The following is a 23,411-nucleotide window of genomic DNA, read 5'->3' on the forward strand; positions in this document are numbered from 1 at the left end:
TTAATATAAAGTATGTATACATAGTAGAATAAAACTCATATCTGATGTACAGCATTACCTATTATTGCCTCACTTTATTATTTACAGGAAAAGAGAGAAACATGTCCCTGTTTGAAATGGGTGAAGTTAACCCATTTATTTTACTTCTCTTCTCTAGCACCATTGGAAGTTCAATGTGCAAGAATGCTATCAGTACACCAGAAGTACAAGATCTAATAACATCCAATAATCAGAAGTTCGATCTCCTCATAGCTGGAGTTTTCACAGAGTGTTTTCTTGGATTGGCTCACAAGCATAATGCCAGTATTATACAACAAATTCCTAATACTCTAGCATTTGTGATGGGTGATGCAGTTGGCAATCCTGCTGCATATGCCTACATTCCTGACATAATGCTTAATATTCCTGTGAATATGAATTTTTTACAACGGACATTAAACAGTGTGTATGGGCTCCTTGTTGAATTACTGCGATTCTTTGTTTATGTGCCCAATCAACAAGAAATTATGTTGTCATATTCTAAGAATATTGATAATTTACCATCTGTTGAGAAATTGTTCAAAAGCAGTTCCCTGGTTCTCATCAACAACCATGAAAGCAGAGGCCTTTCCAGGCCACTAACACCAAATACAATTCAAGTTGGAGGAATGCATATTAAACCTGCAAAAGATCTTCCAAAGGTGAATATAAGATCGATATCCAACTAAAGCAATTTTGCATGCAATATCCAACTAAAGCAATCTTGCATTTCCTGTTTGATTGATTTAATACTGAAATTTTTGTATGTCTCTTGAAAATAAAAGTATATATTCGGTAAACAGTTGGCCTCGAAATCCAAAACTTTATTTTATTGCTTATGTTACATATTCATAGTTGAAAATTTCATTTTTAATGCCAAAGCTGTATTTTACTTCTGAAAGTATACAGAAATGAGAATTTTGAGTCAATGCACACATTAGAGGATACAGTATTTCCCTGTGTGGGGACTCTACAGAAATAACAGTGGAAAATTGGAAAAAAAGTGACTATTTAGCCAAAGTTACTTAGGGCCCAACAGACAGATCCATTGTAAAGTTGTATGAGAAGTAGTAGTGTACTGTAAGTAGCCTCTGTTGTCACAGATGTAGGTAACTATTTTCTTGGAAAAATAAAAGTGTAGTCATATAAATATATACCCTGACTCATTCTACACCCCTGAAGGTCTTTTTCTTGATAGGATCTACAGAACATGAAGAATGAAGGTATGCACACTTGGCAGCACAAATAGTAAAAGTGGCCAAATTTTGAATTGCCCCCCATGTTACATAGGCATCAGTTACTCTACAAACTGCACAGTACTGCTCATAAAAGAAAAGGTCACTTGTAACTGCATGTGTTACTGGGATATTTGTGCCTTATTGACACTCAGCACAGAGCATGCACCCTCCAAAAACCCACGGAAAGTTTGTTCAGATGGGGAAAATGGATTTGAAGTCAAAATCATGAGGTGGAGTCAAGGACAGAATAATAGTAAGAGGTACCTGAATATTGCCATGCTTAATGTATGACTTCATACTTTGGTGGCATAGTTGAGAGACTAATAAGCAAGTCTAGAATAGCAGTCTTTGAGTTGAATCCCACTTTCAACAATTATTCCTTGTTTTACTGCATTGATTTGTTTGATCTATGTAAAACATGAAATTTACACAACAAACAGCTCACAGTTCTTAACAAGATTCATTTGATGCTTAGAAGGTCACAGCATGTGACTTCTTTACCACTTAATATCTCTTCCAAATGCCTTCCACTTCCAGAACATCTGCGTCCTGCGAGGAAGTAAGTTTTTGATATGACTACTAAATCTTTCATTTTCTGGCATCCCACCCCAGGGAGTTAGCGCACTATTGCAAAGCTCTTTGGAGTCAGTATGTCTGAGAGTGGTAAGACTTGCAGCATCAGTGTGGTGTCTTGGAGAGGTGAAGGTAGGGCCCAATCTGGCTTCAATCACTTGACTGAGACCTTTGTGGTTTTGTATGCTCTCTCTGGTGTGATTGCCTCGTCACAGCATTGAGCAGGGGTTTGTGTACAGTGGATGGAGTGGTGATTTTATGTGATCAGTTCAGAGCCTGATGTGAGTACAATTGTCCAAATCTTTGTGGACAAAAATGGGATGTTCTCTATGGTGCAAAGCAGGTGGGCCTCAGATCTTGGCCACAGGCCTCAGAGCTGTTCCATCAACTCTGCAGACAGTAACGGTGTAGGTGTGAGGTAGTCTGCCAGAATGTGTAACGGCTTCACATACATCATTTCTGCTAACAGTACTCTGATGTCTGACTGGTACACTGTGCAAAGGTGTAAAAGAATGAAGGGAAAGGCCTCTGACCATTATGCGCAGTGGCACAAGAGAGCCATTGTTAGTGTCTCATGCCTTCTTTCTAACATTCCATTGCTGGTGGGACTATAGGTTGTCATATGATGATGCTGGATGCAGAAAAAATGGGTAATTCTTGGAACAAAATGGATCTGATTTGCTGACACTGTTCTGTAGCAATGTGGAGGTGGCAACCAACTCCTGCTATCCAGGTAGCAATGAAGGTGTTTGTTATTGTCTCAGCAGGAATATCTATGGAGGTTGCAGCTTCTGCCCATCAAATACACCTGTCCACTACTGTGAAAAGGTGTCTGTAGCCAATCATAGTTGGAAGCAGCCTTACGAGATCACTGTTTACATGGGTGCATCTGGCTCGAGAGCCTTGAAATGGCCTAATGTTGGCAAGTACACATTATCTAAATTTGCATTGCTGGCACTGGCTACATGACCATGCCCATGCATTGGCATCTTTTTAATTAATAGCCACACAAAACAGTCAGTCAGTAACTTGAGAGTCATATTTGCTGTTTGCTAGTGCAGAGTTTGAACACTATTGACAGTTGCTTTACAGATTTCTGGCACACTGTGAACTTTGCTACTAGGATATGTAAATGCTCTGAGACTGCTATTGATAATATATATTTGTAGACAGATCTAGGGAAAAAAAGTCATATCACATAACCAATAGTAAATGTGCTGTCTGATCATGACATGCAGCATCTTATGTTAAATGTTGAAACTTGTCAGGATAAAAAATCTATTAAATCTGAGTACAGGAGGGTAATAAATAAGTCAAAAATTGCGAAATTCAGGAAATTGCTCAAATATATGAACTGGATAGATGTTTGTAATACTTATGACTCAAATGGAAAATGCAAAGCATTCATTAATAAAGTTCGCTCCACTTTTGAAAATTGTTTTCTCCTAAAGGTAACTCAAATCACACAGAAGTCAAAAAATAAACCATGGATTACTCAAGGAATAAAGATATCATGTGGGACAAAAAGGAGACTGTATCTACTATCTAGGAATAGCTCTGCTGTTAGAAATGTAATGAATTACAAATAATACAGCAAAATATTGAATCAAGTAATCTAGAAATCGAAGCAGCTTTATTGTGTGAAAAAGATAATTACATCTGGCATCAAAATAAAAACTGCATGGGATATGGTGAAGACAGAGACAGGTGGGACCAAAAAGGTAGAGGAACAGATAACTTTAAAAATAAATGAGTCTTTGGTAAAAAGTACAGGTAGTGTTGCAAACCTCTTGAACAAGTACTTCATTTCTGTTACTGACAGCTTGGGGTTATCGGGTTTGGTGAACAGTGCAATGGAGTACCTGAGATAAGTCTTCAAAAATAACTTCAATAAAATGCAAATAACACTAACATCTCCCATAGAAGTAGCATCCATCATAAATCCTTAAAATCTAAGTATTCCAACGGGTATGATAACATATCAACAAAGTTAATCAAATAGTGCTCATGAAAGTTGAGTTCTATCTTAAGTTATTTGTGTAATCAAACTCTTATCAGTGGAACACTTCCAGATTGGCTAAAATATGCTGAAGTTAAGCCTCTTTACAAGATGGGGGATAAAGAGATACCATCAAACCACCGACCAAGTTCACTTCTGCCAGCTTTCTCAAAAATATTTGAAAGGATTGTGTTAAAGTGTCTCCTTAAGCATCTGACTGCAAATAATATATTGTCCAAGTCACAGTTTGGATTTTTGAAGGGTTCTGATATAGAGAAAGCTATTTACACTTACAGTGAGAATGTACTTAATTCATTAGATAATAAATTAGAGGCTACTGGCATTTTCTGTGACCTGTGAAAAGCCTTTGACTGTATGAACCACAGCATTCTCTCAGTGGTGTACCTTAGGTATGTGGCGCCCCTAGCAAGAATTTAAAATGGTGACCTCTAAAGAATCCCCCAGGAAGGAAAAAATGCACCCCCTTATCAATACAGAAAGACTGATATTTTCCCTTGTTCCAAGAAAATTAATGAGACCAGTAATATTAACAACGAATCTTGTTTATAGGTGTATGTGATAATTGTTATTAAATAGGTCTAATATGTCTAATATGACTTTCTGGGTACTTTCAGGTAATATTTTGCAACTGTTGCCATAAGGTAATATAACAAGTAAATAATATTTACTTGCCATGAATATAGAGTATATTTTTACTTGTCCAATTAAACAAGAAATATGTCAACTGGATCTGACCACAATCACACTTTATGCATTTGCAGGAAGATGAAGATGTCAAAACTGGTTTGCAAGGTTATGTGTTCTTGTGCTTTGATAAAAAAGTTCATGGAGTAAGGAGGTTCAGCTTGGGTAATATATATTAGCTGAGCACTGCAAAAAAATTAAGAATAAATTAGTAGTAGTAGTAGTAGTAGTAGTAGTAGTATATTAGCTGAGCACTGCAAAAAATCAAGAATAAATTAGTAGTAGTAGTAGTAGTAGTATTTTGCAAAAGTTTATCTGAAAAGATAATACCAACCGCGGCGCACATTCTGTTTTGAGCAGACTGCACATCTACACCATAGTCTGCATTTCTTGGACTGATCACTTGGAGTGACCTGAGGAAAGTGCCTCCCAGTAAAGCGAAGAGGATTCTTGTCATCAGACAGTCTTCCTTTACTATCTCTTCTCCATTCTGCAGCAAATTTTTCCACAATTTCTAGTACCAGACTGGCCGCGACGCAGAATTATTTTTTCAGAGGGCGGCGTGGCGCTCTGTCACATCATCGTCGGCGGCCTTTGGAATTTGCGCCACCCCTTGCTCTTGTGCCCCTGGCGGGGGCCACTCCTGCCAACCCCTAGGTACACCCCTGCATTCTCTTAAGTAAATTAGAATATTATGGTGCCACCGGCAGTGCTGCAAAATGGTTTGAGTCTTATCTATCTAACAGGAAGCAAAGGGTGGTATTGTGAAATACCTGTGCAGTAAGCAGTCAGTTTTCATGTGACTGGAAATTAATTACATGTGGTGTTCCTCAGGGTTCCATGTTGAGTCCATTGGTTTTCTTGTGTACATTAATGACCTCTCATCTGTTGCATTGCCAGATGCTAAATTTGCTTTGTTTGCAGATGATACAAACACTGCAATAAGTAGCAAGTCAAGTAGAGATTTAGAAATAGCCGCTAATCAAATTTCCACTGACATTAATAAGTGCTTTAAAGCCAATTCACTGTCATTAAACTTTGAGAAGACCCAGTTCAGAACCTGAGACCCAGTTCAGAACCTGTAAGAGATTTCCTTCCCGTATGTGAAGCAGCATATGAAGATATGCAGATAGTAGAGGTGTCAACCTGGGATTACAACTCGATAATAAATTCAGGGCATACCACAGAATTGCTTAAGCACCTAAACAATTCTGTATTTGCAGTGAGAATGATTTCAGATGTAGGAGATATAAATATAAAAAACTTGCATATTTTGCTTACTTTCATTCTATCATATTCTGGGGATCATATTCTGGGACAACTCATCAAACTGAGCAAAAGTTTTTAGGGAGCAAAAGTGTGTGATAAGAATCATATGTGGTGTAAATTCAAGACCATCATTAAGAAATCTGTTCAAGGAACTTGGTATTCTAGCCACTGCTTCTCAGTATATTTATTCCTTAATGAAATTTTTTGCAAGTAATACGTCTCTGGTTCGAACTAATAGCTCAATACATAGTATCAATACTAGGAATAAGAGCAATCTACATAAAGACCTAAAATCACTTACATTGGTCCAAAAGAGGTCCTCTATTCAGGAACACATATTTTGAATAAATTGCGAGCAACCATTAAAAACTTAGTTTCAGATAATCATGGTTTTTTGATAGGCAACTCTTTCTACTCTACAGATGAATATCTTAACAGGGACTGTTAAGCCAGCTTGAATAAAAATGTCTTTTAGATTTCAGTTTTGACAGCACTTGGTCACAACAGTCAAGATTAGGTATTTTATGTATGAAAACTTTATTAATAGTGCATAACAATGTTTCATTCTGACAGTGTGTTAATTCTGTAAATATTAGCTGTTCCAGTTTACCGCATTGTATTCACCTGTTTTGACAATCTCCTGACAATGATCAGGGTAGTAAGTATTATATTCAAATGTTTTTATGTCATACTTTCTGACAAGTTCAGCAGCCACGAGAATCATCTCATTTTTTGGGTCCATGGAACGAAAACTGAATCTAATCTAATCTAATGTAATCTAAGGGCCTTGGCTTCCACCAAGAGACATATCACCATCACATTAACTTGGTTCCTGACCATAGGATTTGGGCAAGTCACAGTCCTGTGAAGGGTCAGCCAGTAAATGCTGTAGTTATGGATTGCAGTCTGAGCAGTGGTGAGTTCTTTGTAGTGTATGGTATTTGCCAAATCACAGATGCACAAAAAGTAATGAACCACAATCTTTTTTGCTCCTTTTATATGGTGCACACATCCATCATAAACTAATAGACAAACTCTGTGTGTCTGAACTGCTGGGGTACACCAAAGGGTGTAATTACCAATCTCCAGGATGTCACAAGGCACTGCAGTTATTTGGTTGTACACTTTGTGGCAGTGTATGATACTTAAAACTTTTGGACCGGCTAATGCACATCTAAAATCTTGAATGTGTGGTGTAGGGTAACTGTCCAGGTCTTCTCCTGGCATTTAAAGCATGAAAAACACCACAGGGGTGCCATTAGGCACATTTCTTGAGAATGAGGTACGAAGGTGAAGACCATGGGCTCTCAAAATGATGAATTATCCCAGCTTGGACCATTTCTTCAAATATGGCCTCTGTTTCTGTTAGGTGCTCTAGGGCAATTATGTGTGTGTGCTGTTAAATGGGTTAACTAGATGTGGTATTGATATGATGCACATTTCTGTGCTGTGCTGGTGTCTGTAAATTGGTTAAAGCATTCTTTGCAGTTTATCATGGTGTTGTCTATTGTAATGACTCTGATCAGTGTGGGGAGGAATAAATACCGGTCAGATAAATACAGTTATACCACACACCAGTCATGAGAAAGGTGGAAGTAATTCTTCACATGCAGCAGTTCCATTGAAACACTGTTTATTACACTGCAATTGGCTCTTTTTCACAATATAAACACACACACTTTAGTACTTTGTTTATTCATATACTCCCAAACTGTTTCATTATATCTTGGCACTCCAGCAACAATGACCATTTAGCACACTAGCCACTACTCATCTTTCCTCAAAGAATATACAAGGGCAAAGATACCCAGTAAGGCAAGCATATCGTACACTATTATTTGTACTGTGCTGTAGGCTGAGCACTCCTTTGTACCAGTTACTGTGTTGTCGACGACTGTGGTCTGCAGTCATCCTCTCCTCTAAACCACCATTAATGCATAATGCCCACGTAAATCAGCACCTAATAAGGGCTCAATGGTGTTAACAAATACAAGTTTCACTGTAAAGGGTGTGGCAAGACCTAAGTTGGTAGTCAGTACTTTGTGGTTGCATATTGTGACTGCTGAGTTTATCGCCTTCAGGCACAAATGTTTATCCGATTTACTGTCAGGCGCACACCACTGATGTCAAACATGAAGGTCATGTCTATACACCTGCCTGATATTTGTTGTTTGTTGCAGCACAGTGGGTTGTGCTGACACCCATAGTGTTTGTGGAACTTCTGTAGACACTATACTGCTGCCGTTGATATGCTGTCTGTTGTGATGCAGTTTGTTTACTGTTGTGTGATGATGTTCCACTATTTAATTATCTTCCATCTGTAGCTGATGGCCCTCTAACCAGTTACAAAGACTGCCACATGACATTCATTCAGCTATAGTGGCAACCAGCAGAAGTTTCCCTCTTAAGTGCTTATGTAGCTAATAACAGTATAGTTCATTTGCAGAAAGGTTGTTGTATTTTCTTGGAATAGCACTAGAATACTGACAGAATGAATTCTCTCTTAGTACATTGTGTTTATTATGAATATTAGATCTAGTTTCTAATCCAGTTTGCAATGCTCCACAGGAACTGCAGGTGCATCAGCAGAACCTGTAAAGAAAGAGTAATTTATGGTCATAGGGACTCCTCACTGTGGGCCCAAATAGTGAATCTGGACAGCTCTCACAGTGGATCTGTGAAATAGTATCAACCATGGTGCAGGGTCATCCACAGCACCCCATGTCCTATAGAATCCATTCCACCTGAAAACTGACTTCGTGATTAATAAAATGAGAAGATGATGTAACTGAATTGGAGGCTCGCCAGTGATCTCGTGATGATGACTGTATTTTATTGCTCCTTCTCTTTACAATTCAATACCAACCACTTTCCATACATGTACACAATCTGATTCAACATTCCTGGAGTAACGCAAATACACTGTGACTAGTATATTTACAACAGGTATACAATCTTTGTTCAACTACTGTCAGCCAATACAGGTAATTACCACAATAATTCTTCTTCTATGTGTTTTCAGTGTAACCCAGGAAAATGGCATGATACATATTATTTGTGTCAGTACTGTGTTAGACTTCGACTCTGGCTGTGATTTTCCATTTCCAGTTTTATGTGCTGTCAAGTTTACATTTGAACGAATGAATGTACTCATTTCACTGTATGTGTTTTGTTAAACTTCATGAATCATAGGTTATTTATTGTATTAGTAATTATGAAACTTTATTTGGAAGGAAAATTAGGTGTTGTATCAAAAGAAAGAATATATAGTATTTGTCAGCCAGTAATACAGGTTTTAGTAATGTTCACTTTTTGATGTTGCAGGACCTTAAAACAATTTTGGATAATTCAAAAGAAGGAGTTATATTCTTCAGTTTGGGAACAAATGTTCAAGCTTCTGAAATGCCAAATGACAAGTTCATTGCCTTTATGAAAGCTTTCTCAAAACTGAAGCAAGAAGTACTGTGGAAATGGGATCAAGATACTATGGTTGGGAAGCCAAATAATGTACATCTTGGGAAATGGTTTCCCCAAAATGATATTTTGGGTAATATACTTAATTTTTGGTCTGAGATTGTCTTATCCTGTCATCATTAAGCAATGAACTTAAATCATTTAAGAATAATGATTTTTTTGTTAGTTAATAGTTAGTATTGAAAGAAGATGTTTGGTATACCATAGACTCAATTTATATTTCTTGCCTCATTCTAGAATCCTGAACATTATCTGTATCCTTATATTTACAATACCCAAATTTTATCTGTGCCTTGTCTTTGTAACATAAATAAGGGTTTCTTCTCACTCCATTTACGTAACAAATTGATTAGGTATATTTTTTCTGTGTTAGCTATTACTGCTCTAATTTGATCGACAGTTGAATAAAACGGAAAATTCACTCATTGAAACTGCAACTGAAAGCTAGGTTAGTGTATGTTTTTTTTTGTGTGTCTCATGACAGTACTAAAATATCACATTATGAAGATAAGTACTGGCCACCTGTTTTGTCTCATAATTTTATATTCACTTTATCAATGAGAATGATACACAAAGGGCTAAAGAACAGTTGTAGATATTATTCTCAAAACAAATCCTTCGAAGTTTTAGGTGTGTTTTCCTACAGTATGTGCAAGTTCAGACTTCTCAGCAATTGAAACACCAACCACAGCAAAGCAAAGTAGACTGTGATAATTAATTTTGCTTTTATTTATGTGTGCTTGGTGCCTGCTGTTTGTCTGATTGCTGACTGGACATGTTCCCAACTAATAGAACTTTAATAAATTTTGAGCCATATAAATGATTTATAAGGGATCTCTTTCGTTGACAGAATTCACTTACCCAGTATTTATTAATAAATCACTGCTTGTCGTGCGCTTGATCTAAAATGAGAATTTGTTGTCTTCATGTCAGATTCTAATACATTAGTGTGACATGACTGAGTCCAGTTGAAATTAATTAATTCTATATCCAAAGATTACTACTTTTTAATATTTTGTGAAGTTCAAAACGTTTCTTTGGTTTGTCAAAAACTGTTTACCTTTTCACATGGTTGGTTTTAGCCCAGATCTAACTGATTGTTGCTACAATATTGACTGAATATCACTTGTTAAGGATATAAAATCATCCAAAAAAAGTCTGTACACATAATAAATACCCTATTCTATCAGTTACCAATGGTACGGACAGTAATAGCACTGTTATAGTTTCCTGGGGCAGACCTGATTTTACTCCTGTGGCTGTAGAGGGCTGTCCATCCAGGATTTCTTGCTGCATTCTGCCTCTCAAGAATTTTTCTATCTAGTTACAAGGCTTGCTAGATATCATGTAGCAAAGTATTTTGTTTAACATTTGTCAACTTACAGTTTTATATGGGTCTTGCGAATCAAGTTTACCTGGCTCCTTCTGCCCATTTCCCTTAGAATACCATGTTTATAGAAAGAATGGTTTAGGTTTTGAAATATGTCCTAGTTACTATTGGGGAGGTCACCTTGTTATGCGAGTATCACTATGTTTGAACTCTCATGTCTTTTTAACCCCCCCCCCCCCCCCTCTCTCTCTGTCTGTGTGTGTGCTTTCTAAGATATATGGGGGGAAAATGTCAATAATGTTATTTTATTTTGTACAGGACATAAAAATGTTGTGTTGTTTATATCACATGGTGGCTTACTGAGTCTTCAAGAAGCTGTCTACCATGGAGTTCCAGTTGTAGGAATACCACTATTTGGTGATCAGAAAGTGAATTTGATTCGAGCTGAGGACAAAGGATATGCAGTTAAATTACTATTCCACAATGTAACAGAAGAGTCATTACTGTGGGCAATCAATGAAGTTTTAACTCAGCAAAAGTAAGTTAATTCATTCATTTCTATTAGCATGTCCATCATTACCATTCTGTTCAGTGCTAAGCTAGGGCAGTTTATTTGGTTATTTATAGAGGGAAGTAAATATTCACCTGAAGTGATAGACAGTTATTTAGATCATCAAAGATTTCACAATTGGAAAGTAAGCACTTTTTTAATAATGATATTTATATTATAAATAATGACTTTTAGAGTTTGATCCCTGACCAGTCTAAGAATTTGTTCTGTAAGATAAATCATTTATTCTTCTGGGTATGGTTTCTATGGGAGAGAAAACGCCAAGTTACATTGTGACTTAGCTTTCATATTACAAGTACCCCAGGTTGAAGGTGAAGGCTTATAAACCCCAGTAGGACCAGGCATAGAAAAGTACTTTGTTATTGAAACGAACCTTTGGGTGAATGACTAATTTTACAGTTTTATTCCTATGTTTGTACAATTGCAGGCACTGAGACCTAAACTTAAGTGGAAACTGGATAATAATAAAATTAGTGAACTGAAATGCATTTTCGGGGTTATTGTCAATAGTTTTTTTAATGAAAGATTTGCTTAAGATGTGAGGTCATGCTGAAAAGTAATGCCTCTGATGATTTTTTAGTGTGATAGCTCTTAAAGATTTTTAAATAAAACAAATGTTATTAACATTCTACATCTTTATTCTTCACATCTAGCTATTTGCAGCCCTCTGCTAGTAGAGGACTTTGAATTGTAGCATGTACAGGGTGACAGTTATAGAACTACCTGAAATAAAATTGTCATAACTGCTGAATGGTTTGCATTAGGACATTCAGATTGCATGGTTGGCTGTGGGTATGATGGGAATTAGTGCGCACTGTGTGGTTTGGTTTAGTGACGAAGCCCACTTTCATCTGGATGGGTTCCTCAATAAGCAAAATTGGCACATATGGGGGAATGAGAATCACCCTCAATGGGTGACTGTGTGGTGTGCAGTGTCCAGTTATGGAATAATTAATGTGCTATTCCTTGATGGTGTGGTGACTACCGAACAGTACGTGATAGAACACTTGCCCGTGGAAGGCAAAGGTCCCGAGTTTGGGTCTCGGTCCAGCACACGGTTTTAATCTGCCAGGAAGTTTCAGTACATGAAGATTTTGGAAGATGATTTCATCCCCATTATCCAAATTGACCCTGATTTTGACAAGATGTGGTTCATGCAAGATGGTTCTTGACCACATTGAAGCAGGAGAGTGTTTGATGTCCTGAAGGAGCATTTTGGGGACTGCATTCTGGCTCTGGGGTATGCAGAGGCCATTGGTATGGGCCTTGATTGGCCACCATATTCTCCAGACCTGAACACATGCCTCTTTTGTGGGGCTATATTAAAGACAAGGTATGCAGCAATAACCTCAACACCATTACTAAGGTGAAAATAGACATTCAGGAGGTCTTTGACAGCATCGATATTCCGACACTTCAGCGGGTCATGCAGAACTTTGCTATTCATCTGTGTCACAACATCACCAATAATGGCAGGCATATTGGCCATGCCACAACCTAAATCCAAAAATGTGTAGTGATGTTTACATGTTGAATAAAGTGTGTGTGTAATATAGTTTTCAGCTTTTTTTTTTTTCCTTCCCCCATATAGTTCAATAAATGTCACCCTGTACATGGCAGTGTAACTTCATTGTATTGTTGGATGAGAAACAGTGTGTTGTAATCAAGTTTTGAATGTGAAGAGTTCATCCACATATGAAACGCCACCTCCTTCAGCATGACAGCGCCAGACCACACTTGAGCATTGCAACATCTCCAATAATCCAACACCTTGGGTTCACTAGCATCAGTCACACTCCATACAGCCCTGACTTGGCCCCATCCGATTTTCTTCTGTTTCCATAAATTAAAAAACACCTTCGAGGACATCACTTTGATAGTGATGAAGCGGTGCAAGCACAGATGAGGTTGTGGCTCTGTCAATAGAGCCACAGTTTCTACAGTTATGGTATCAACAAACTGGTTTCTCCTTTGGCAAAATGTGTTCATTGCCAGAGTGGCTGTTTTGGGAACAAATCACAAGGATACAGAATGTGTCTAATTCCACATACAATAAAAGATACAATGTAAATAAAGTATAAAGTTAAAAATATGGACTCAATTAACAGAAAGTTGTGTAACACTGAGAAAGAATTAGTAAATATACAGGAATCAAATTTTAGCTAAGTATTAAAATCAATAAATAAATGCAGTAACACCAAAACAGGATTTTTGAATGTCTGTGATAATGCTCAAATAGGTATTTGTAAAACAGTTTTAAGTTTAGTGATGGTATTCGTTTTCTCTCTCAAATTCATTGACCATATAAAAAGATTTCTGTAATAGGTACTCTTTCAGAATTTGTTTAAATTTTGGCAGTTGTTTGTGAAGGCATTTGATATGCATTGGGGGTACATTAAACAGCTTAATGATGGAGTAATAAACTCCTTTTTTAAGCCAATTTAGACATTTCAGTTCAGTGTGCGAACTACTTTGGTTCTAGAATGAGATTTTCACTCTGCAGCAGAGTGTGCACTGATATGAAACTTCCTGGCAGACTGAAACTGTGTGCCGGATCGAGACTCGAACTCCGGACCTTTGACTTTCATGGGCAACTGCTCAACCATCTGAGCTACCCGATTACGACTCACGCCCCCATCCTCACAGCATTACTTCCACCAGTACCTCGTCTCCTGCTTCCCAAACTTCGCAGAAGCTCTACTGTGAACCTTGTAGAACTAGGACTCCTGGAAGAAAGGATATTGCAGAGACACGGCTTTGCCACAGCCTAGGGGATGTTTCCAGAATGAGATTTTCACTCTGCAGTGGAGTGTGTGCTGATACGAAACTTCCTGGCAGATTAAAACTGTGTGCCGGACCGAGACTTGAACTCAGGACCTTTGCCTTTCGCAGGCAAGTGCTCTACCATCTGAGCTACCCAAGCACGACTCACGCCTCTTCCTCACAGCTTTACTTCTGCCAGTACCTCGTCTCCTACTTTCTAAACTTCACAGAAGCTCTCCTGCCAGTCTTTCTTCCAGGAGTGCTAGTTCTGCAAGGTTCGCAGGAAAGCTTCTGTGAAGTTTGGAAAGTAGGAGACAAGGTACTGGTGGAAGCAAAACTGTGAGGATGGGGGCATGAGTCGTGCTTGGGTAGCTCAGTTGGTAGAGCACTTGCCCGCGAAAGGCAAAGGTCTCGAGTCTCGGTCCGGCACACAGTTTTAATCTGCCAGGAAGTTTCATATCAGCGCACACTCTGCTGCAGAGTGAAAATCTCGTTCAGGACTGATCCACCAGGCTGTGGCTAAGCCATGTTTCCGGAATATCCTTTTTTCTAGGAGTGCTGGTTCTGCAAGGTTCGCAGGAGAGCTTCTGTGAAGTTTGGGAAGTAGGAGACGAGGTACTGGTGGAAGTAAAGCTGTGAGGATGGGGTGTGAGTCTTGCTTGGGTAGCTCAGATGGTAGAGCACTTGCCTGCGAAAAGCAAAGGTCCTGAGTTCGAGTCTCAGTCCGGCACACAGTTTTAATCTGCCAGGAAGTTACTTTGGGTCTTGTGTTGTAGTCATGATATTTACTGTTATTTTTTACAGGGAAAGGTTATTAGAGACAAAGGACAAGAGGAAAACTAATGCTTTGAGAAGATGGTAGGGATCCTCCTCTTTTGAAACACGTACTTGCAAGCGTGTCTTTGATGGACAAGACTAATTATTCTGATAACTTATTTTTGTGCAGTGAAATTTTTTTTTCAGGCTGTTGGTTCCCCCAGAATATAACAGCATGTGACATTAATGAATGAAAGTGACTATTTCAGCCACAGATGCAATAACTTGTAGAGCAAATATTGCTGAGCAACGTCTCTTAAAAATATGAAGAATGTGGGTTGACCAATTACATTTGCTGTCCATATATTCACCCAGGAAGTTTGTATCCTCAGCTGTTTGTTTTGGTTGATCTCTACACTTTATATTAATTACTTCAAGATTTATTTGTGGTGTATGAAACTGTTGTAACGTCAAGTTGAACACTCATATTTCAAAGACGACACAATACATGTAAGTCACAGAGCAAGTAGACAAAGTGAGACATGTGTACATGGTAACAGTCAAATAAGCACTGAGTCCAAGTCTAGCGGCCACTGGCTGGCTGGCCGCTTAGGTGGCGCGGCTGCTGCATCGCTGGCAGGCAGCGCCGCATGTAGAGGATGCGTGTAACTGCGCGGCGACACTTCTAAAGATCGGCGAGTCACAACAGAAACCTCAAATAATGGGTTACATCTGTATTGAGTGAGAGACCATTTGAGAAAAACTAATTTAAAAATGCAGTGAAATCTTTGTTCATAGTTTGTTAAAGGTTGTTGCCAGACAATTCATTAATGAGAATTGTAGTGTCATCTGCAGAACAAGTAAATGTATCTTCGTATCGGAACAAAGAGGGAGGTCATTAATGAAAATTAGAAATAGCAGTGGAAGTAAAACAGCCTTGTGGCACTCCACATTTTAAGGTTCCCCACTCAGATGAGGCAGGTTCTCTGGAAGAACCATTCAGCATTACAGTCTGCTTTTGGTCCTTAAGGTATTACTGAAGCCCCAAACCAACAGCACCACCTAAACCATAATATTCTGCCTTTTTCAAAAGAATTTGATGGTTTACACAGTCAAATGCCTTTGAGAGATCACAGAAAATACCTACAGGAGACATTGTTTTGTTAATGAATTCCAGGTCTTGATTGTGAGAAGAGAATATTGCTTGTTCAGTAAAAAAAAAAAAAAAAAAAAAAGTCCTAAAGTGACTATTGATGAGGATATTATGGCAGTTGAGATGATCAACAATCAATCTGTGCGTAAGTTTTTCAAGAATTTTTGAAAAGACAGTTAAAAAGGAGGTTGGATAGTAGATTGTAACATCATTTTTATCACCTTTTAAGAGTGATATCACTGCAGCCAGTTTTAGTCTATCAGGGACAACTCCTTCTTGGAGAGATGTGTTGAATTTGTTGCTTAAAACTAGACTTAAATAACTATGAAAATAATCAATTTTTGACAATATACTGTAATCATATGGATAAAAATCTACTTGATAGTATAACCTTCATTTATCTGTGTGTTTTTATGTCACTGCTTGGTGAGTAGATTTTTATCTATCCTATTACATTATAATGATATGATATAATAGAGGGAAACATTCCACGGGGGATAAATGTATCTAAAAACAAAGATTCTGTAACTTACCAAACGAAAGCGTTGGTGCATTGATAGAAACAATAGAAACAATAACAATAACAAACACACACACACACACACACACATATTTCAAGCTTTCACAACCCACGGTTGCTTCATCAGGAAAGAGGGAAGGAGAGGGAAAGACGAAAGGATGTGGGTTTTACGGGAGAGGGTAAGGAGTCATTCCAATCCCGGGAGCGGAAAGACTTACCTTTCCGCTCCCAGGATTGGAATGACTCCTTACCCTTTCCCTTAAAACCCACATCCTTTCATCTTTCCCTCTCCTTCCCTCTTTCCTGATGAAGCAACCGTGGGTTGCGAAAGCTTGAAATTTGTGTGTGTTTGTTATTGTTATTGTTTCTATCAATGCACCAACGCTTTCGTTTGGTAAGTTACAAAATCTTAGTTTTTAGATACCTATTACATTATAAGACTGAACCTTTTATTTTTTAATGACTTACTTATCCTTTTACTCTCATTTAATGTAATAAAAGATAAGGATATCTGTGGGGTTCTGATGCTGATAACTTTCTGTAAAGAGACAGTACTTTGTCCACAGGTCCTTTACAGCCTGCCTTTCCTTCTGCTGTTAAAAAATGTTTGTTCAATATTTCTGCAACCATTTCAACTTTCTTTGTAATATCACCACCTTGTTTAATTTCTATCTGTGTCATGTTTCCTGTTTTTCTTCCAGTTTCCTTCTTTATTGCGTCTCAAATTGTTTTTATATTATTTTTTTATTTATCAATTTCAGTTTTTGTTCACATACTCTTAGATTTATTTATTACATTCTTTAGAGTGCTATAGTGCTGCTGTTTCTTTCAGTCATACAAGTTGTGAAAGAACTATATAGTACAGTATCCTCTTTGTTCTGCAGGATGTTTTTATTCCTGCAGTGAGCCATGTCTTCTCATCAGTGATTACATAGTAGTTTCTAACATTTTTTTTAATGTTAACTTCAGAGTGAGAAATGAGTTCATTTTAAAATGTATTATGCTTTTTATTTACATCTGTTTCGCTGTAAACTGGACTCCAGTCTATCTGTTGCAGGCTCTTGTTAAAATTTTTAAGGTTCTCAAAATTTATCATCCTAAAATATTTCCAAGAATGATCAGAACTGTTGCACAGATTGAGGTCAGTGAGTGTAAGTAATTGGTCATCATTGTAAGAAAGGTCATTTACAATTGGACCTACACTGATGCTGTTGACTCTTGACTTATCGGTAAATGTACTGTCAATCAAACTTTGACATTTATTAGTAACCCTAATTGGAAAATCTACCAGTGGCATCAGGCTAAGAGATTCAACTAATTGTTCTAAACCTACTTTTCTATTGCTCTCATTTGGAAAACATACATTAAAATCACCTGTAATTGTTGTTAGTTGTAAGTTAGAAAGATCTGCTAATGATATTTTCATGGTTACTAATAAATGGTTTAAAGCCAACTCACTGACATTAAACTTCAAAAAGACTCACTATATGCAATTCAGAGCCTGTAAGAGGTTTCCACTCAGCATATGCATAAAGTATGAAGAAGAGCAGATAGAAGAGGTTGACAGTCTTAAATTCCTGGGATTACAACTTGATAATAAATTCAGTTGGGAGGAGCACACCACAGAACTCCAGAAACGTCTTAACAAATCTGTATTTGCAATTAAAGTGTTAGCTGACATAGGCAACATAAAAATGAAAAAGCTTGCATACTTTGCCTACTTTCGTTCCATAATGTCATAATGTATAATATTTTGGGGTAACTCTTCAAGTCAAACTAAAGTTTTCAGAGTCCAAAAGCGTGTAATACGTATTATTTGTGGAGTAAATTCACGGACGTCCTATAGAAACCTCTTCAAAGAATTGGGTACACTAACTACTGCCTCTCAGTATATTTACTCCTTACTGAAATTTGTCCTAAATAATATATATCTTTTTTCCAAACATACAGCTCAGTTCATACATACAATACCAGGAACAAAAATGATCTGCACAAGGACTTAATAGCACTTACTTTAGTTAAAAAAGGGGTCCACTACTCAGTAACACTCACCTTCAATAATTTGCCAGCAAACATTAAAAATTTAGTTACAAACAAAGATCAGTTTAAAAGGAGCCTGAAAGACTTACTAGTGGCCAACTCCTTCTACTCCATTGACAAATTTTTTAATAGACTTACTAGTGGCCAACTCCTCCTCCTCCATTGACTGAGGGCCTTGAGGCAATAGGCTCATTGTTAACTGTTTCGTGTATATTTTCAGCTTGACATGAAGAATAAAGATGTAGAATGTTAATAACATTTATTTTATTTAAAAAGTTTTAAGAGTGTTCTCATAAAAAATTCAGAGGCATTACTTTTCAGTGTGCTGTTGTATTAAGTACTAAGAGTCATAAATTTTTCCTCTTCTACAGCAAAGAATGTGGAAAGGGAGGGAAGAACAACTACTAATAGAATAATAAAAATAGGTTTCTAAGAGTTTATGAAGAGTCGCCCATGTAAATTTTTTTGACACATTTGTGGTAATGTGTCCTCTTCAGCAATCATAGATATTACTATAATTGAGCAGCAGGTGACTTTGAGCAGCCAATGATGCAGTAATGAGATGATTTTCCTTGATCACTCGAGTTACTAGCAGTCAGAATATAAGCAAATTGTACTTATGAGAGAAAACGCCATTGTCCAGAGTAAATAGATGCAAACACACAGATAATTACACTTACGTTCACAAAACAAAAAAGTGCTTGTACCCAATGGCACCCCACACCATAAGGCACTGAGTTGGCACTGTACGTCTTGTGCAAATGCTGTCACTGTGATGTCACTTCTCCTGTCTGCGGCAAACCAAAATGTGGTCATAATTTCAAATAAACAAGAACACTACCTGCTGCCATTCTTGTCCCCAGTGACATCATTCCATACACCAGTGCCGTCTAGTATGTTTCTACACATTTGTCAAAGATAGGTAGGGAACTGGACGAGATGAACGTAATCTGTGCCATATTAAAGAGTGACGTTCACCCCTGATAATGTATGATGTGTTACAATGTACCACCATACCAAATTCAGGAATTGTTCTGGACCACTCTAGAACATCCTCTCTACAGTCTGCACTTATCGACCTGTGATTTTCATGTGTTTGGGTGAATAAAGGAAGCAGACAGAGGACACAGGTTTATGAGGATGGCACTGTCGAAGTGTTCTTGTGCAACTGGCTGCTGTAGTAGCCACATTCATTTTATGAAAATTTCATCAAGAAACTACCTACCCACTGGAAAAACTGTGTCTCCTATTCATGAGACTACATAGAAAATAAGTTTGTTTGTACATGTTTTCCTGAAGCTTAAATAAACGTATAAAAACATTTCTGGTTTCTATGTGAGTAACTATCATAGTCTGACTTCTTTTGTTTTCAGTCACTTCTTTACAATAAAATGAAAATACTTTCAATAAAATACTGCTGAAATTCTTACATAACAGAACTTAAAACATAAATGAGCTGTGTAGCATATGTTTTTAATAAGTTTTGACCTTTATCTGAAATTTTGAATCTGATTGCAAATTTTAAGTTTTGTTTTAAATTAATTAAAAATTGTACAAACTCATAGAATGGAAAATTGTACAACTGATTTTAAATAAAAAATTGAAAATTGTCTCATTGTAAACTACTTTGTTGTATTGCAGCACGTAAAATATTGGTTACTAGGTTGTTGAATATGTATTATTTCCATAGCTGTGTAAAGGAAAGTTATAATAAATTTCTATATCTGAACTACTTGTTGCACATAGAAGGAAGTGGTATGAAGGAAAATGACTGGAGAGGTTTAGGGAAAGGGGTACAGTTCAGAAAAATCACCCAGAACCCCAGGTCAGGGAGACTTACCAGATGGGCTGAGAAGGAAAGACAGATAGTTGGGAACTGCACTGGATAAGATTTGAAAACCTAACAGCTTAATTGTGGAAAACACAGTAACATGCAAGACAGAGATTACTAATAAAACACTGTGCATAAGTTAATAGGAGTGAAAAGCTAAGTGCATTGTATATAACAGAGGTGGGAGGGTGGATGGCGAAAAATAGACAGGTCAGAAAATGAAAGGCATACAAAACTAAAATGTAGTGAATAAAGGAGTAGTTACTGTGAAGAAATGCTGAGATGGAAGGAATTAATGTAAATTAAGGCCAAGTGAGTGGCAAGAACCAAGGTCATATTGTAGTGCTAGTTCCCACCTGCGAAGTTCTGAGAAACTGGTGTCTGGGGGAAGAATAGGTCATGACTGTCATGTTGCACAGTATGCTCTGCAACAGGATAACATGTTATGCTATTGCAGAGCATACACACCATGTAGAGTCTTCCCCCAGACACGTTTCTCAGAACTCCGCAGGTGGAAACTAGCACTACAACATGTTCTTCGTTCTCATCACCCACTTGGCCTTAATTATCTCAGTTCCATCCATCTCAGCATTTCTTCACGGTAACTACTCCTTTCTTCACTCCATTTTAGCTTCGTACACTTTTCGTTTTCTGACCTATTTTTTGCCGTCTCCCCCCCCCCCCCCCGCCGCCATGTCTGTTACATACAATTTATTTAGCTTTCCACTCTTATTTACTCTTGGATGATGTTTTAGTAGTAATCTCTATCTTGAATCTTACCGTGTATTCCACGTTTAAGCTCTCAGGTTTTCAAATCTCCTCTGGTGCAGTCCCCAATTATCAGTCATCCTTCTCAGCCCATCTGGTAAGTCTCCCTTGACCCAGGGTTATGGGTGACTTTTCTGAACTGTACCCCTTTCCCTAAACCCCTCTAGTCCTTTCCCTTCACCCCTCTTCCTTCCCCTTCAACTCTTCTACCAGAAGAAATGCCACTGGCTCCAAAAGCTTGTAAAAGTTAAACCCTTTTCAGAATGAGATTTTCACTCTGCAGCGGAGTGTGCGCTGATATGAACACCCTTTTGTGTGAGTTACCCTGGTGCCGCTTGGTGAGTAGATTTTTTAGCTATCCATTTACACAATATAGTCAATATTTGATTATTATTGTTGTTATTGTACACAGAGTTACTCAGAATGTCTTTCAGTTCACTTTTGTATGTGCAAAATTAATTATACTTCTGCAGAACTATTTTTATAAAGGGGGAGGAAGTGAGGCTTATTCCATACTGATTTGTACTGCCTGTATTACGTGTTCTGTGATAAGGAGCATGAGTGCTCTCGTCATGAATCACCCCTCTGAAAATTGGAGAAAAGTGGGTACATAGGGCTCTTATAGAAGTACTTGGCATGAAGATTTCAGTCTTCACCCTGTGTTTCTGCAAGTAAAGAATGATTGCACAGAATGACTTGAACTGTGGTGGAAATTGAGCTTTTTGTCACTTCTGTGCAGTGTGTCAGTTCTAAGCAGTATTGGGTAGATTATCATACTGAAAGCACATATTACTACTTGCAAACTGCACCAGCAACAAAGCTGAGAGAACTCTCTGCATTGTTATATATTTGGCTATACGACAGTGTATCTGTGGATTTCTAGCAGCATGTCTGTATGAGAATTATTTGGTATTGACTATTTTTGTGGCCAGTTGAAAGCACTTAAGCGTCCAATATGAATGCCACAAAAATATAACCTAGGAATTCTCTTGTGTAAAAGAAGTAGGTGCTTACATGTTAAAAAAAGTGAGTGAGAAATGATTTTATTAAGTTGTCACAAGTGATCAGCATTATCTTTTGAATTCATGACACAAACACAACAGCCTTAAAACATAAGAAATGTAGAGAAATTACTGGCTGTGTGAGCCAGGGGTGATCACATTATGTACTCAGTGTCACTTCATACAGTTAAAACCATGGGCTTGGCCTGGATGATGATGATGATGATGATGATGATGATGATGATGAAGGCAATCTGACAATGTTCATTCTCCTTGGAGCTTCCACAAATGGATATGTATGTCATGCTGTTACACACAAATCTGGGGCTCTTTGGGACAGCACTTGTGGTCACCATACTGACAGTCTGGGGTGCTCCATGAATCATCGCACTGTCCTTGTGAACACTTGTCTTGCTGGAAAAAAGTCCATTCACTAACTGAAGGTATGTGACATGACTGTTTGATCCTGCACATCTGATCAAACTATGTACTTGTCGTCTTGGGTGCAGTCACATGGGAACATTGCATGGTGTTGAGTATGGCCCTCCTGAACCCATCTATTCCACATGACAATCAATGAATCTTGACCAACATGAGCAGTAACACAGGTGAATGATAAACCACTATCTAGCCGCTGTTGAATTGTAGCATGTGCTCATCAACATTTCTCATTCTTACATGAGGCGTAACACACTCTCCACACAAACAACATTAAAATGTGATTTCTGAATTAAATGCCTGCTGCATAATCTTTCCTTGTATATGGAATGTACACGCCATTTCTCCTACCTACTTTACATGGCTTTATTGAAATGTTAATCATTTGTATGTAGTGCAGTTCATCCCAATCTGTTGTTTCTTCCTTTCAGCCGTCATGGTGTTAAAATTTCAGTGGCTAGCCACGTGCATTACCCTTTCGGTACAAAGGTCAGTGTGTCTCAAGATGTGAACTTCATGCAGCTTGAACTTTTATGACGTTTCAGGTACCGGCAGCGTGCAGCAGAGCTGTCGCAACTGTTCCATGACCAGCCCCAGCAGCCTCTGTAGCGCGCCATCTTCTGGACTGAGTATGTGTTGCGGCACGGTGGTGCAACACACTTGCGCAGTGCAGCACTGGACCTCTACTGGTGGCAGCTGGCATTACTTGATGTTGCAGCAGCCGTTGCAGTCTGCATGCTGGTACCCGTGTTGCTCTGCCTCTTTGTGGTTCGCAGGTGCCGCCGAAGGCATGCTACACCAGAAGTCCGTGCCGAGTCAAAGAAAAAACGGTGATAATGTCAACGCTTTGAGATCACAAGGCACTGCATACTGAGTTCAGTGGGATAGATCAGTTGCATGCCACATTACCTGACTTTCCCTTCACTGCAGTTGTGTAAATATAATCAAAACATATTGTCTGTAT

At 38.1% G+C, this 23,411-nt stretch overlaps 2 protein-coding genes across 4 annotated transcripts in view; both read left to right on the forward strand.

Annotated features, from left to right (window-relative positions):
* Positions 1-23,411, forward strand: part of LOC126416328 (UDP-glucosyltransferase 2-like) — a 348,774-nt gene that overhangs the window by 170,779 nt on the left and 154,584 nt on the right. Inside the window, exons 2-3 of one of the 3 annotated variants that reach the window (XM_050084023.1) lie at positions 88-680; positions 9,127-9,349. The exons of the other annotated variants lie outside the window; for them this stretch is intronic. Coding sequence (XP_049939980.1) covers positions 88-680; positions 9,127-9,349 — 816 coding nt within the window. The remainder of the gene's footprint in view (positions 1-87; positions 681-9,126; positions 9,350-23,411) is intronic. 3 annotated transcript variants of the gene reach the window in all.
* LOC126416372 (UDP-glucuronosyltransferase 2C1-like) overlaps positions 1-23,411 on the forward strand; it is a 279,400-nt gene that overhangs the window by 101,332 nt on the left and 154,657 nt on the right. The gene's annotated exons all lie outside the window — the stretch shown is intronic.

The sequence above is a fragment of the Schistocerca serialis genome, chromosome 1, assembly GCF_023864345.2.
Source record: "Schistocerca serialis cubense isolate TAMUIC-IGC-003099 chromosome 1, iqSchSeri2.2, whole genome shotgun sequence".
Lineage (NCBI taxonomy): Eukaryota > Metazoa > Arthropoda > Insecta > Orthoptera > Acrididae > Schistocerca > Schistocerca serialis.